At 33.2% G+C, this 16796-nt stretch overlaps 1 protein-coding gene across 20 annotated transcripts in view; it reads left to right on the top strand.

The window, feature by feature from the left end:
* The first annotated feature begins 13678 nt into the window (after window positions 1-13678).
* LOC131153153 (acetyl-CoA acetyltransferase 2-like) overlaps window positions 13679-16796 on the top strand; it is a 57733-nt gene continuing 54615 nt past the window's right edge. For 19 of the 20 annotated variants that reach the window (XR_009136177.1, XR_009136179.1, XR_009136171.1 and 16 more), the window contains exons 1-6: window positions 13679-13924; window positions 14089-14155; window positions 15027-15125; window positions 15329-15502; window positions 15610-15715; window positions 16547-16685. Coding sequence is in view for 7 of the 20 variants with exons in the window: in XM_058105266.1 (XP_057961249.1) it covers window positions 14110-14155; window positions 15027-15125; window positions 15329-15502; window positions 15610-15715; window positions 16547-16685 (564 nt within the window). In the remaining 13 variants the exon portion in view is untranslated. Of the gene's footprint in view, window positions 13925-14088; window positions 14156-14618; window positions 14787-15026; window positions 15126-15328; window positions 15503-15609; window positions 15716-16546; window positions 16686-16796 lie in introns of all 20 variants that reach the window. The other variant, XM_058105264.1, reaches the window with a different exon arrangement.

The raw sequence follows: 16796 nt of genomic DNA, 5'->3' as shown, positions 1-16796 counted from the left end.
TCAATCTACACAAAGAAGCCTGTGTTGAGATTTTCTTTCTTAGGTTTTAAAAAGAAAATAAAATTTATTTTCAATTAATAATTATATAAATGATTATAAAATTAAGAATTTTAAATGACATGCAAAATAAGAATTTTATTCATTAACTTATTAATCTTTTTTTATTTTAGTTTTCTTAATAAATAAAAACAAAAAAGTAGGTGCATTTATACTTTTCTTTTCCTAATTTTTCTCAATTTCAGAACAAAAAAAAAAACATTATATTTTGACAAAGCACATTTAGTTGTGAAAAATATTTTTAATTTTTTTATATTTTCAAAGAAAAGTAAATTTTAATTTATTTTTAGTTTTTCAAGAATTGTATTAAAAAGTTAGAAAATAAAGAGTTCGCAAAATCCTTTGATGTTTTAGTTTGAAATTTCAAAATAATTACAAAAAAAAAAAAAACAGACAACTTATTTTTAATTCTTCCGATAGTAAAGAAACATTTTATGAAAATACTTTTTTATTTTTTATTTTTTTTTTTATTTTTTTTTTTAAATAGTGAAGAAATAGTTTATAAAAAATATATTTGTTTATATTGTCAGTTTTCTATTTCTGTTGTCAGTTTTCATTTGTTTACGAAAAAAAATAAAACCAAATTTATTTCAACAACTTGTTGCCAAAAAATTTAATATTCATAAATAGTTTTTTGATTAAATTATTCATTTTATAAACTTTTAAATTTAATTTAAATAAAATGATTATATGAATTTAAACATAATTAAAATAAAAATATACCTATAATTTTTAAAATAAAATAATAATAAAGTCAAATATAAAATATTTTTACTATTTTAAATTGTCATGTATAATAATTTTTTTATTGTAAAATAGAACTTGAAGCATAACAATTAGGTAAAATAATTATAATAATTTTTTATTTTTATAATAGTATTTTTAATGTGTATTATTTTGTAATTTTATTATTTTAATCATATTTTTATATATTATTTGAGTTAAATATGAAAATGAGTATTTTAAAATTAAAATTGTAATTTGTGTTAGTTTTACAAATATTAACCAAACAAGATTTTGGTTTCTTGCTTTTAATTTATGTTTCTTATTTTTGGTTTTTATTTCTAGTTTTCGTAACTTTTATAGTGATTCCAAATGACCTCTTGTTTTTTAATTTTTCCAAAAACATATACTATAATATTTGAGATTATCAATTTGGGGTTTGAATTTGGATTTTCGTAGATCTAGAAGAAATTTTGTACATAATTAACTTAAATTAAGCTCCAAGATTCAAATTTTGTGCTCCCATACATAAAACAAGAATTAGAAATCTAGAAAATAATTTAAAATGTATGTTTTTCAACTTTTTATATAAATTTAGAAAAAGGAAAAATGAGGTGGCTTTTTGTAATTGTTTGAAAAATTAAAAATAAAAAAAATCATTTTCTAAAGCATATGTCGCCAAAATTGTTTATTATTGTTCATTTATTTTGTACAAATATTATAAAAATGAAATGAGTAAAATTTTAAAAAATAAAATTATTTTCCATAACTAAACAAGTTTTATGTTTTTATCATTCTCTCTTTGTTAGTCTCAAGGTTTCATTAATCTAGTTTTGATGATAAGAAACTATTGTATATTAATGACTTTATATTTAGGTTGTTTTTCAAGAAGATCAAGTCAAATAAGTTGAAAATTTGAGAGAAGATTTGAAGAGTTAAAATCCTATTTATTTGTAGTTTTATTCTCTTAATTATAATTTGTTTTATGTAGTAAAACTCTAAGAGTGCTAAAAATGCAAAAACACCCATGGAATTGCCTAGAACTGGAAGGATGAACAACTAAAGGGAGGCAAGGACTTATCTTTTACCGAAAACCATCCATATCTCCCAAAACTCTATCTTTGTTTCTAACCTACAATAAAGAGAAAAGATACGTTAGATCCACAAAACAGAGAGAGAAAGAAAGAGAGAGAAAAGGGGAACGAGAAAGAAATTGAGGAGAGAGAAGGGGATGGAGCATATCACATAAAAGAGTGAAGGAGAAAGAAGAAGAAGAAGAAGCATTGCAGGTATGCGTGGGAGGTTGCAGACGTAAGAGGGAGGAAAATAGAGAAAGAAAAAGAAGAAGAAGTATCGCAGGTCTACGTGGAGGTTGAAGACCTCTGAGAGAGAGAGAAGAGTGAAAAATGAAAAAATGTAATTAAAAAAAACTGACTTTTATATGTGGGGTTAGTGGGCCACATGTCACCACTACAAGATGACACGTGGCTCATTATGGTCCGTGTAATTTAAAGGCGACGTGGCCATCTATGGGCTGTCCGATTTGTGTTTTCTCAGGAAAGTCCAGATCATGCCACATTAGCGATCCTAGGTCATTTGTCAGGGCCACCCGGAGGGTTACACATAGCTGACGTCATCCCTACTTTTCAAAAAATTTAAAAAAAAAATAAAAGAGGGGGAAGCTCCTCGGGTGTTGACACGTGTCCAAGGGTGACCTCAGTATGACGTCACCCTATTTTTCAAAAAACAAAAAAAAATGTTATATATATATATATATAACCACATGTCCTCAACCTGAGCTGACATGTAACCCTACTTCAAACCCCCCTCCCTAACTGGTTAACCCAGTTTAGACCGATCAAATAAGTTCTTTATTCACGAATTTATTTTTATTATTTATTTAATTTTAAAATTTAATAAATAAGAAAAATTAGGAAAAAAATTGGAGAAAAATCAGAAAAATAGTTTGAAGGTCAGAAAAAATAAAATAAAATTATTTTTGGTCATTTTAAACCAGAAAATAAGAAAATTTTAGGAAATTTTAGAAAAAAATTTTTAAAAATCAAGAAATTTTTCTATAAAATATGGGAATATTTTTTATAAATATTTTGATGATTTTCTCGATTTTTGAGAGGGTGTGTCTTATGATTTAAAAAAGGATAATTGAGTATTTTTAAACCTCACTTATATTAGCTTTAAGGGGGGGTTTTCTAACAAGATCCCCTCTTTTGGAGGTCTTACTAGATATTCCTAAGTCACACTCAGTTTTTCATATATCCTAATAATTTTTTACATTTATTCATTTATTTTTTCGTTTATTTTAAAAGGAGTAAATTAAAGGTTATTGAAAGTTAATGTGTAGTTCCAAGAGGGGGGAGGTGAATTAGATTTATAAAAATCTTTTAAGCCTTTTAACAAATTCACAATCCTTTTATATACTTAGCAAACACACAAGAATGTTTTGAATTTAAATATTCAATTAAACCAACCACAATCAACGCTCAATATCAATCACAAACCAAATACCTTTAACAATAACAAACAATCAACCAATCACACAATACTTAACCAATTTGTGAGAGCTGCAACACTTCCTTATTTTAGCATTTGCAAAAACTCAGTTTAGAGTTTTAATTAAAGCCAGGTATGAATGAATATTGGAGCACTTCTCTTAACCAAGATTTCCACAAACGATTAATCAACGTACTCCCTTTAAGATTTCTACAAAAGATTAACCAACATACTTTCTTAAATTAAAAGGTCTTCTCAATCTCAATTTCAGCTACCTGCACTTAGAAACACAATTTATAGATGCTGAAAATTTAAAGAGTAAAGGTTAAAAGTGAAAATGAGATTTTTTACGAGGTTCGGCTTATCCCCAGTTTACATCATCGGCTTAGGCAAGATCACCTAAGGATTCCACTAAACCGTTCCTTTACGGGCGGAACAAACCGTTTACAATCCCTCCTTTATGGTGGAGCTCCCTCTCCAAGTGATACCCCATGTTCAGTACAACGATCCAATGACCTGAACCGTTAAAGAAACAAGGAAACAAGAAAAGGTTTCTTTTGTACAAGATATGCTCTCAGATTGAGCTAGTTAGTACAATTAAAAGCACTAATATACTTCAAAACAAATATCAAAAGAAATTGAATTAAAGCTCAAGAATTAATTCACCAAAATTCTTTTCTTGATGTGAATCAATAAATCAGTTGTTAGAGCTTAGAGAAGATTGATCAGCAACTCAGAATATCTCAGCAATTCTTAGTATGAAAAAGTGAGTAAGAGAGCTTTGAGAGAGAAAGAACAATTATGGTTTGAGAGCAGATTTTCAATGCTTGGTACTAATTTGATTAGAGAAATCATGTATTTATAAGCTCAAAAAGGTTTAATTCGTGTTGTCGAAGTTACTTGAAGTGTTTCCCAAGTTTATACGAAATTTGGGGCACAAGAAATTTTGAATTTTAAAACTTTTAAAAAATATAACCGTTAACAGTGTGCAGGCGCCTGAGGTCTCGAGGTCAGTCACCCGAGGTTTTAGAAAATTATGAGATTTTAGCTTTAAAACAAGGTCAGCTTCCTGAGGTTGCAAGGGTCAGGCACCTAGGCCTATACTGCCTCATCAGAATTTGTTCAGGAAAATCTTCAAGTGCCTAAGGTTTAATCTTCAGTCGCTTGAATAGTTATAAACACTATTTTTTTAGGTTATTTTCAAAAACATTTAGCCATCTTGCTTTCTTACTTTAAAAAGATTTTTTCAGGATTTACAAAATAAGGTCTCTAAGTCCATGACAACCCCTAATGAACTTCAAAGCATTTCAAAATGATATTTAGTATGAAGTACTTACATAGGTTATCCTAGAGACTTAAACACTCTAAGCTTGAAGTCTTTATATTTGTCTTTTCTTTGAATCCTCTTAGACTTGAGCTTGAATCATCTTTAGGCTTCCATATTCTTTGAACATTTTGGTCTTCTTGAGCTTTATTTTAATGACATTGTTGAAGGAGTATGGCTTTATGATACTTGTGATCTTGAACTTGCATTTCTTTTGATCTTTTGAACTTTGTCATTCAAGCTTTCCTGAAATATCATCACTTAAACACAACATGTTAAATCAACCATTATTTGTGATCATCAAAACGAGATTCGAAAGCCATGTTGGGCCAACAGTTATTAAATTCAATTAGTGATAATTCACAATTAATTAGGTACCGTTCATAGAATGGGTGTGTAAAGGGTGTGAATACCTTCCCATCGCATAATCGAACTCCTGATCCTAATCCTGGTATACGCAGTCCGAGACTACTGATTCCTTGGCCTAAGTTTAGTCTAGAGACCAATTAAATGAGCGGTAATTAGGTGTTCTAACTGCACCAAGGAAAAATAGGTTAATGCGACTCCAAATTCAAAATTTTTCAAAATCATATATATTATTCCCTCACCTCCCGGGGGCTCTCCTTCGAGACGTCGCAACACAATAAATAGGGTTTTCATTAATACAATAAAATAACACAAAAAATAGATAAGTACAAAAAAAAGACAAAAATGAAAAATGGTAGCTTCTTGGGCTAGCTCTTCCAATCTTGAACACCTGCACACACAAAAATAAAGGTCCATATTAGTAGGGGCCTACCTGGCCTACCCGTAACACTTTTCCCCCCTTGCTCTACAAACTACCTCTGCTCCACATCTTGCTTCACTACCCTCAACTCCACCACTTTGCCTCCCATGCCAGTCCAAACATATCCTGACCCCAAGGACTTTGTCCCCCATCCCCAGCTTATAAATAGAGGGAAACCAGAGAGAGAAAAGGGGGGAAAACCACTCAAGTAGTAGCATTAGAAAGAGAAATAGAGAGAAAGAAAGGGAGAAATAAGAAAGAGAGTGCCCAACAAAAACCTCAAAATGGAGCCTAAATTCTAGCCCCAAAATCCCCAAAATTTGGATAAAACCCCTTTTAAAAAAAAAAACTACAACAAACCTAGGTTTTTAACCCATGTTCAAAAATTAGACTAGAAAAACCAAGTTAAAGCACGCAAACCTAGGTCCATGACCCATATCAAACTTGGGGAGTCAGGTCTAGGTCATCCAAACATGAGAACCCTGCCTAGGTCCAATAACTCGAGTCTAACCCATTTACCTAAGACCTAGGTCAATTGACCCCCTAGCCTAATTAGCCCATTTCCTAAACCAAATCCTAAATTAAGTCCCAAGACCAAGCCTATCTACCTAAGACCTAAAGCCAACTGACTTAGCCCTCCTAAACCTATGACCTAAACCCATTTTAAAAGCTAGAATGGGCCAAACCCAATCCCTAAAGACTATAGCTCAATCCTAATTAGTCCATACAAGCCCACCGAACCTAGCCCAAACCTAACTCTACCCAGAACTGAAGCCCAAACTCAAATTAAAAATAAACCTACCTAACTAAATCCTAACCCAACCTCAGATCAGCCCTAATTGGACCTAACCTATCCTAACCTAACCTAATCTGTGCACCCCTATGGCGCATCCTAAAACTTAACATAGTCTAACTCACCAACCTAACTCCAAGCAAACCCCTAAGTCTAACTAGACCATTACCCTAACTAGACCCCTAATCTAATCAAACCTCTAACCCTAACCCTAACCAAGCCCCTAACCTAACCAAACCCCTAACATAACCCTAGTCTAACCAATCTAGCCTCTTCTAACTTTGATTGACCCCAAAAGTAAACCCTCGTTTGGCTCACAAGAAAGTGTGAGAAAATCCTTGAACACCCTTTGAATTTAGAAACACAACCAGCCAAAGGAAAAAAAAAATCTTAAGAAAGGCGGAGAAATTGAAGAGAGGGGAAGAGATTACCTTCGATGGTATGGGGGTTCTAAGGATTAGGTAGAAAGCTCACTAAATTTGCAAATATGGAGAGGGAGAGGGGGTTAGAAAGAGAAATATGAAAAAGAAAAAAAATGAAAGGACAAGAGTTTGAGAAATAGAGAATTAAGAGAAAAATCAAGAGGGGTGAAGCGTTGTTTGGCTATAGTTGTGGTGACTATAGAGGCAGAGAGAGAGAGAGGTAAGGAGGTGAGTGAGAGAGAAGGAGAGGGATGAAAAAGAGAGGATTCTGGAGAATTTGAAAAAAAAAACTAGAGGAAAAAATGGAAAGAAAAGAGAATATATATATATATATATATATATATATTAATTTTTCAAAAAATAAAAATTCAAGGTGGGACATTTATCACAGTTCGTATTATGGTTGTCGCGGCGTCCCGGGAGCGCGTGTGCCCCACGCGGCGGAATTAAAATTACTTTTAATTTTCAAGGAAAATATGGACTGTCGGAGTCGCCACTAACCTTTAGTGCGGTTAGAACACATGATTACTACCCCGTTAGGGGTAGAATTGGTCTACCTTACCAGAGTTGGGGTTGGGAGTTCGGTTACGCGAGGGGAAGGTACGAGCACCCCCTACGTGCCCGTTCTTACGAACGGTACCTAATTAATTTGAAATTATTCCTAAGTTAATCTAATAAGTCTTTAAATTACTCCTTTTTTATGAATTTACAAATACATGTGAAAAATAAATAAATAAATAAAGATAATATATATACATATATATATTCCCTCAGAGCTTAGGGTACATGATGCCCGAAGGCTCATACCCCCCGCAATAAAATCATAGGGATAAAAAATCGAAAATAATTTACAAAATACACTCCCAAAATTTTGGAAATCTTCTAGAGTTTTTTTTTTAAGTATTAAAATACTAATTGGGAGGTTTTAATATATGGTAATAGAGTAATAAGCAACTCACAATTACTAAAATATCATGCATGTCAAAATAAGTAATTAGATACCATATTACTATATATATATTAATATACTAAGGATACTATAATAAATCTCATCACATGTAAACATAATAGAAATACTATAATGCTATCACTATATATATCAAAAGGGTAAAGATACCATATAGGCTTAGATCCTAAAAATTCTAAAAATACCATAAACAAAATGAATTAATCAAAGCCCTAATATATTATAACAATAATACACTACTTGTAACAATAACACAACCAATATGTATATATGTATATATGTATCATAGCACATAATTACCAATGATAAATGCCACTAGAATAATAAGGTCTATACATCACAATGTTAATAACAATATAAGCCCTATATAACTTTAATCTGATCCTAAACAATAATATCCAATAATAGGGAAGAAATCAAACCCCAAAAAGGAAATCAATGTATAACAATATGGAAACAATAGATACACATGTATGATAATATAGAAATAATCAAACTATGGAAATCAATACGTGATTAAATGGAAACTCTGTAAATCCAAATAAGGAAACCCTAAAAATGAATATGAAACTTAATACATACCCTAAATATAACAAAAGTATAAACTTGAAGATTAAAACGAATTTTAATTGTAACATTTCTACAACAATAATAATGTTCATTAAATAATATGCACAACCAAAATACAAACTAACAAATTTTAAGAACCCTACAACAATGGGAACAAATCAATTAATATTTACAATAAAAAAAAATATATATATAGACATGGATATTAAATATGAAAACAATTAAAAATATAGACATCTATATATATATATATATATATATATATATATATATATATATATATATACTATCTACAATATAACAATAATAAGGGTAATTCATAACAATAAATAATAATTATTGAACAAAAAACTACCATGCAATATAAGTACAATAATAATGCTACACACAACGATATAATATAAATACTAACATAATAATAATATTGTTAGATAATAATATCATAGTAACACACAAATAATACCATAATATTGCTAATAATAATATACAGAAAATAAAAATATTTAATATGATCAATATGAAAGAAAATATATACGTATACCTATTAACACTAACAGTAATATATATATATATATATATATATGTATATGTATATATATGCATAATATAAAAGAAAATATATATATAGACATATTGACACTAACAGTAGTATATATGTATATTTATGTGTGCTGTGTGTGCGAGAGTGTGTGTGTGGCAGAAACAGGAGGCAAGGTGGCTCACAGAGGGACTCGCCAGGGAGGTCTGCAGAGGGGGCGGGGGGTGCTCGGATAGCCGCTGGCAGGCTGGGTGGCCTCGGGCCCGGGTGGAGCTGGATGATTACAGCAGGTTCTGGTGTTGCAGGGATGGCCGAAGGAAGGGTTGGCTCGCCGGAGTTGCTGGCCACTGTGGGGGTTGTCGGTGCAAAGGTGGTTGACGGATCTGCTGCTGGAGAAGAGCTACGGTGGTGGCTCGGTGGCTGGAACAAGTTGCCGCCGCTGCTGTGTAGTTCTCGGATGCTTGCAGCGGCAGCAGTTGCAGACCCAGCGACAGTGATGGGGCTGTGAGTGGGCTCGGGGTTTGCTTGGGATTTGAGAGCCGTGAGGTGGCCGGAGGTTGCGGCTGTGGTTGGCGGATGCTGGTAGCAGGACTGCTGCAGAGGCGTGGCGACAGATGGCTAGAGGGGGGGTGCCAAGATTGCAGAGGTCCTCGGGTCTGCTTGAGTAAGGGGCAGGGAGAGACTCAGGGGGAGAAGAAGAAGGTGGAGAAGGAGGCTGCGCCCGGAAGAGGCGGCTGGTTTGCTGCTGTGTTTTCAAGCAAAGGGTAGGTTTTTTTTTCTTGCTGTGCTGTGCCCTGGCTGGAGTGTGTGCAGCGCGCCTCACTGTGTGAGGCCGCTGCTGTTGCAGCGAGTGAGATGCGTGAGGGAGAGATGAGAGTTAGGGTTTTTTATTTTTGGCCTCCCCCCCTCTTGTGTGCTTCATTGCCCTTATATAAAAAAAAAGAATTGAAAACCTAAAACCAAACTTCCCTTTTTTGAATTTCTTTTCTTTTTTATTTTTTTATGCTTTTACTCTTATGGTAATAATGAAAAAGGAAATAATATTAATAATAAGTATCATAATAATATAAGTATCCATAAGATAATAATAATAATAATACTACTATATTAATATTAAATGATAATAAATAATTATGGTAAAAATAAAGTATTATCAGTAAATTAATAAAAATAGAGTAATAATACAAAAAGTAATAATAATAATGATATATCAAAAACAACAAAATAAATGAAAAATAAAAATAAGTATAGTAAAGTAAAAATAAAATAAAGATAATAAAAGTACTAGTAATAAAAAATGAAAAATAATAATAATAATGATAATAAAAATATAAGTAAAGTACTAATTATATACGAAAATAATATTAATAAAATAATAATAATAATAAGAGACCCCTTGTTCTGTTTGGTTAGGGCAAAAATAGGGTGTCTACAATGGTGACATGTGGTGCCATCGTGTTCGTGGAATCCGGGTGACGTCGATGTGGTGCGATCTTGACTATTTAAAGTGTGTTTTCTGTGAATGGACAGGATCATGCCAATTCAGCGATCCTCCTTAATTCCCTGCACCCATCCCTTTCTGTAATGAGGCGAGTGACATAAGCATGCTGACGTTGCTATCCATGTGCTAGCCTCTAGTTTTTTTTTTCTTTTTTTTTTTATTTTAAAAAAAGTGAAAAATAGGGCCACTTTAGTGCTACCATTTGTCTCCCCGTGTGGCTTACATGTGGCAGCCTCTGCTCATCTCCCGCCCTCTACCTCTCCTTTTGGCTGGGGTCCACCCAGTTTGACCCAAGTCAACCTAGGCCTGGGCTATGGACTAGCTTATCCAATTTGACTCGGTTCAACCACCTTAAACCGCCTAGTTTATTTAATAATAATAAATTTAGAAGTTTAATTTTTAATTCATTTTTAATTTAAAAAAATTAGGAAATATAGTAAAATAATTAGAAAAAATTATGAAAAATAAGGAAAAAATATGAAAAAATAGATTAAAATTCTAAGAGCCATTTTTGGCTCAAAGGACCAAAAAGTAAGAAAATTAAAATCATAAAAATAAATAAAAATTCTGTAAATTCTTAAAGAATCTCAAAAAAAGGCAGAAAAATTTCAAACAAATTGGAAAAAGTCAAGACAAAATTTGGGGCCCTTTTTGCTTAGTTGTGATCACTTTTAGTGATTTCCATTGTGTAGTTTATTTAGGGTGTGCCTTGTTTGCTCTATGATTGCATGTGCCGTTTTTCTTGTTATGTGTGTGTGTATGTGTGTCTGCATGACTACATGTGTATACACACCCTTATAAGGAAGAATATGATGAATTGGGGTTATGTAATCTCCAGTTATCGCCTAAGGGGCGAGGAGTCTAATATAATGGCTTCGGGTTCGCATAACAATGATTATATTAGACCCCTTGATTTATGTGCATCATTTTGCATACCTTGTGATTCATGCTTTTGAATAAATGTTTGCTTTTATAGAATGCATGTGTCATTGAATAAATTTCCATAATAAATTTTCCTCTGAACTTAGGGGTTATGTCTTCGCATGCCCTTAAAGAATCAATGGTGAGTGGTTTTTGTCTTTCGCTAGGTAGCCCAATATTTAAGGGTCCAATAAAGGAAAAACCTAACTTGGAATGAACTAAATAAACGGGTAACCCTCATTGGGATCGTCAAAGGTTGTGTCCTCGCACGCCTTCAAGGATCCCGAGATGAGGGTAATTTTTGCCTTTCACAGGGTTGCCCAATGCATTATGGACTGATAATTAAAATAAAAAAGCAAGAATGCAAAGTCTTGATCATTTAATTTTGAAGGTAATCCTAAGTTAAGTAGTTACCGTCCTTTGGACGGGTGTAAGGGGGTGCTAATACCTTCCCTTTACATAATCATACTCTTGAATCTAACCTGGTTACGCAGACTATAGACTATCGATTTCCTTGGACCTAGGAATAGCTTAGATGACAATGAACTAGTATCATATTAAATAAGTGTTCTAACCTCACCTAGAGTTAAATAAGTTAGTGGTGACTCCCTTAGATAATATTTTGGCCCTGTTAGCTTTGGTGCAATCCCAAGAGGGGGGGGTGAATTGGTATTTAAAAATTTTGTCTTAGGTCAATCAGTCTAACAGTAGTATTACACAACCTAAAGGCAGTCTAAGTATATGTGAAATTGCAGATATGAAATATTTACCAATATTCAAAGCATACAACGTAATTTCAGTATTTCTCAACTCAATGCAATTCTATGTCTATTAGATACGCAGTATATTCAGTAAGGAAATTAAATCAAGCACACAACAAAATATAATACAGGAAATGTAAAAGTGACACCAAATATGATATCGGGGTTCGGTCAATCCTACCTACGTCCCCGCCTTGGCGCATCTGCACAAGGATTATACTATAAGCTCACTTAGTGGGTGGAGCTGCACCTAAACAATCAGGTCAATTAGCACAAGGCTGACCTCAACCTTTACAAACAATCCTTACTGGACTGGATTATCGCCTCCTCAGGCTACGCCTGGAATACAATAGTATTTTCACAATATAACAGGGTACAACGATTATGCTTCTCAATCAAGCAGATATGTATCAAAATACAGCACAAACAAATATGCACTCACAAATGATATGAATTTAATGCTCAGGTGAAATCTAATATGTAAACTCTCTAAGATGTGTGAGTGTATGTATATGTGAGAGTTCAACCTTTGATTTAAGATAAGATATTCAACACACAAATGATCAAAGGAAGTTTAATACAATCCAAATCAAATATCTCAAGAATATTCTAAATGTAAAGCACAATAAATATTTTGGATTAAAGCTGGCAAAAACAATATCAAAGATAATATGTAAGCTTGTGTAAAATAATATTTTTGCAAATCAAAATCCACAAGCTTGATGAGTCTTGCAATCAAGATGCAAAGACTCACAGGCTATAAGAGTATTCCCACTCAAAGATTTATTGTTTAAATCGGGGAAAAACCCTAACTAAGAACTCTCAATGAAAATAATCAATCGACAAACAAGGAGAGCTTTAGTAATGTAAAACACTCAATAATACTCTTGAGAACTTGATCTATCAAGAGAATAGCAAAATAGAGAGTGTATGGAACTAGTATAAACTAAATGAGATTTGAAAATTTGAGAGAAATTTTCCTTAATGATCTTGTTAATTAATGCTTAATTTTGCAAATGATAAGATATATATAGGTAAGGGTAAAATTATGACCGTTGGGGACTCAATGGGCATTATTAAAATTCATCTAATAGAACCAAACAAACATAAAAGCATGTCTGATTTGAACTTAGAGATCCCTTTTCTAATTTTATCCCTTCTAAATATAAAAATGACAAAAAAACCTCAACACATATGTTAAAATAATAAATTTTATTTTTTATAACAATAAATTTAAATATTTTTATTTATATTTATTAATTAAATACCAGACAATAGAATATTATTTTAAGTCAAATTAAAAACTTTAAATTATGTAACTATTTATGAATTTCATCACATATTTATGCGTCTAATTAATAATAATGCATATTCAAATATTAAATACCAAAACATTAAAATAGTTTAAATTTTAAATTTAGTAATCAATTCAAGTTTAATTTAAAATTAATTCATAAAATTATATAAAAATTAAATGTTCACTACATAATACTTAGAAAATTTTTAATTTATAAATTTTAATATTCTAATAAAAGTGATGATTACTAAAATATTATATTTCTCTAGTCATACATAAAATATAACAACAAAAGGAATACTCTTTGCCCTCATGGCGTAGCTCAGGTGCTCGATACTGGGTGTGCTTCTCACGAGGTCAGCCATTGCGCCACTCGGGTTCGATTCCTCCCCTGAGCTCCTGGTTTACCTTCCTCGTGGTGATGTGGGGCTGGATCCACGGGGCGTGAGATTAGTCACGACGGTTGTGGATACCTGGACGAATCCAAAAAAAGAAAAAACAAAAGGAATACTCTTTTTGGGAATAGGGCAGTTGAGCTGAAGAGAGGTCAGCGAGGACTAAGAAAGAGTCGAAGGTCGAAAGACCCCAAGAAAGGTGGCCCCACTTCCATCGATTCGGACACTTCCTCTCGCTCGTTCTGTAACCATGATTAATGCCTGAAGATTGATCCTTCGTTTCAGTTCACAGCGATTTCTCAAACTCTCATTGAGTTGGAAGTACCACGGCTTCCTGCTTTCTCAATTCCTCCGCTTGTATATTTCTTTCCCCTCTTTACTTCTGGGCTCTTTCTTTTCTGTTTTCACCTTCATTTTTTTGACGATCATTGATCACAGCAATCACCTGCTGAGAATTTATATGTATTTTCATCATTTTTTTTTGTAATTTTATATTTTTAATTTATTCTACTTTTTTGCAGATCCTCGTTCGACGAAATTCCATGGCTCCAGCGGCAGCAGCGTCCTCAGATTCTATTAAACCTCGAGGTTCCCTTAAACTATCTTGCGAATTTTGTTCGATATGACCTACTGATATGACGAGCTTACTCCACTTTGATTTCATCCGGCTATGTATTTTGTTTGTGCCTCATTTCTGGACAGTCTTAAAGCGAAATTATTAATTGCTTTTTTCAATTTGGTGTTTTTGTTTGCTTAAAAATGTATGAGAAGTTTGATAACTTGTTTGGTGGCATCATTTTCCGTACTGCTATATATTTTGTTTGTACATCATTTGTGGATTCTGTTTCTAGCTTTAACAATCTCAAAAGACAAAAAAGTTTGATAATTGTTGTGCTATTGGCTCATTTGGGTCCGCCTCATGCCCACGGATTCAATAAAACCTCCGGACATGTACCAGCGTTTTTGTTTGCTTAAAATCATAATGTAAACAAAGAGCCCATAATTGTTGGTTTTGCTCCTTTTCTTACTTGATTCTTCTTTATGTTCAAAGTCTCCGAAGAGACTTGTTGCCACCAAATACTGCAGGACCAATCTGCTTAGAATCAGCCTAGAAAAGAAATATAAGCCTTTGTGGACCCGGATGTACTCCAAGGATGACTCATTGCCTAAATTAGAGGAGTGAAGAGATGTTGCCTAGGCAACAACAATTGCGAGAAAGGTGCCCCCAACCCCCTTGACATTTATATTAATTAAGGGCCATATTGGTTTGAGTGGTTATAGAATGGCGTAGGTTATAAGATTCTTCATATCCCTCTAAATTTCCTTTTGATTACCTTCTGATGGAAGGTCCTAGAGCCTTTTTATTCCTCTAAGCCAACCCTTGGTATACTTAATCGCAATATGCACATTTTATATCCTTATCACTGACTCGTGTATTTTCATGTTTTATGTGGCATAGATATTTGTATTGTTGGTGCTGCACGTACGCCCATGGGTGGTTTTCTTGGTTCCCTTTCATCTCTATCAGCTACCAGGCTGGGTTCTATAGCTATTGAATGTAAGATCATGAATTATCCACCACAAATCTAGCTTTTTTACAGTGCATTTTTCAATTGTGGGAACCTAAATAAACTTCGGTACAATTTTATATTTAAATTTGTCCAAATTGACATAATTTTAAAGTTACAATCTCAAACTCCTATACAAATGAAAACTCTAGTGATTTTCCTGAAATGTTGTTTAAAAACTATGGAACTGTAGTTGCTCTTAAGAGGGCGAATATTGATCCATCACTCGTGCAAGAGGTCTTCTTTGGGAATGTTCTTAGTGCAAATTTAGGGCAAGCTCCTGCTAGACAAGCTGCATTAGGTGCAGGCATACCCAATTCTGTCATCTGCACCACCATTAACAAAGTTTGTGCCTCAGGGATGAAAGGTAGATGCTCTATCATTAGACACTCGGTTCATTTATTATTATTTTTTCCAGATTTTAGATGATAAGTTTGAAGTGTAATGTTGTGTTCTTTCTCTTCTGAATCCCAGCAACCATGCTAGCAGCTCAAAGCATCCATTTGGGTATCAATGATCTAGTTGTTGCTGGTGGCATGGAAAGCATGTCTAATGCACCTAAGTATCTAGTAGAAGCAAGGTGGTCTATGCACTCAATCTTGTCTGTTGGTTTTGTACTTTCTCAATTCATTGTGCTTGATAAAGGATTATGCTTTTGAAAATTGAAGGACTTTGTTAAGAATTAAACCATGGTTTTTACATTGAAATGAAACAACAGTATTTCTAGTCATGATGCTAGTTTAAACTGCACTTATAAGTTGTAATGGCTACCATTAGCTTGGCTTTCTGTTCAGTTTGGGGGGTCTAATTGAATTGATGGCTTCTATCGACACATACTGTCATTTTATGTCGTCAGATTGAGGTTTGTGGTTCCTCGTTAGTTATTCGAGTTTCATAATTGTTAAAGCTTGATATACATTGTTGGCTCACAACCTAACAGCTTTAAGCTTTTAGGTAAAGTTCTAACATGGTATCAGAGCAGGATACCAGAAGGTCCTGGGTTTTAGTCTTGTTGGCCGTATTTATTGTGTGGTGTTTAAAAAATTATTATATTCTTTGTAATGGGTGCTATCTATCGCGTGTGTATCTCTCCATGTGTTGTTGGGTTGCACGTGCGGGAGTGTTAAAGCTTGATATACAATGTTGGCCCACAACCTAACAACTTAAGCTTAAGTAAAGTGGTAATCTAAAAATAATATTGTTGTACTTTTTTGTGTTCTATCACATCCTAGGTTTGATGATCTGATGTATTATTGTTAAGGATTTGTTAGGAGCTTGCCATAAGTATGTTGAATATGATCAACATCTCACCCCAAGCTTCTCTCTCTTTCTTCTTCTTCTTCTTGAGAATTATTCTTGTTACAAGTGTTGTTGACAGTATATTCCATGCTAATTCTATTTATATAAACAGAAAAGGTTCTCCACTAGGCCATGACACTATTGTCGATGGCATGCTCAAAGATGGATTATGGGATGTTTACAATGATTTTGGAATGGGAGCTTGTGCAGAAATATGTGCTCATCAACATACTATTACAAGAGAAGAGCAGGTATTATTCTATAGTTTTTTGAAAATTTTGGTTTAATCTTCCTCTTTTAATTTCTTTCTTTTTTTCTAAGTTGCCATGTCAGTGCACATGGAGTCTATAATCAAACGATGT

The sequence above is a fragment of the Malania oleifera genome, chromosome 4 (genome assembly GCF_029873635.1).
Source record: "Malania oleifera isolate guangnan ecotype guangnan chromosome 4, ASM2987363v1, whole genome shotgun sequence".
NCBI classification, from domain to species: domain Eukaryota; kingdom Viridiplantae; phylum Streptophyta; class Magnoliopsida; order Santalales; family Ximeniaceae; genus Malania; species Malania oleifera.
This window is presented reverse-complemented; position numbering and strand designations above follow the sequence as displayed.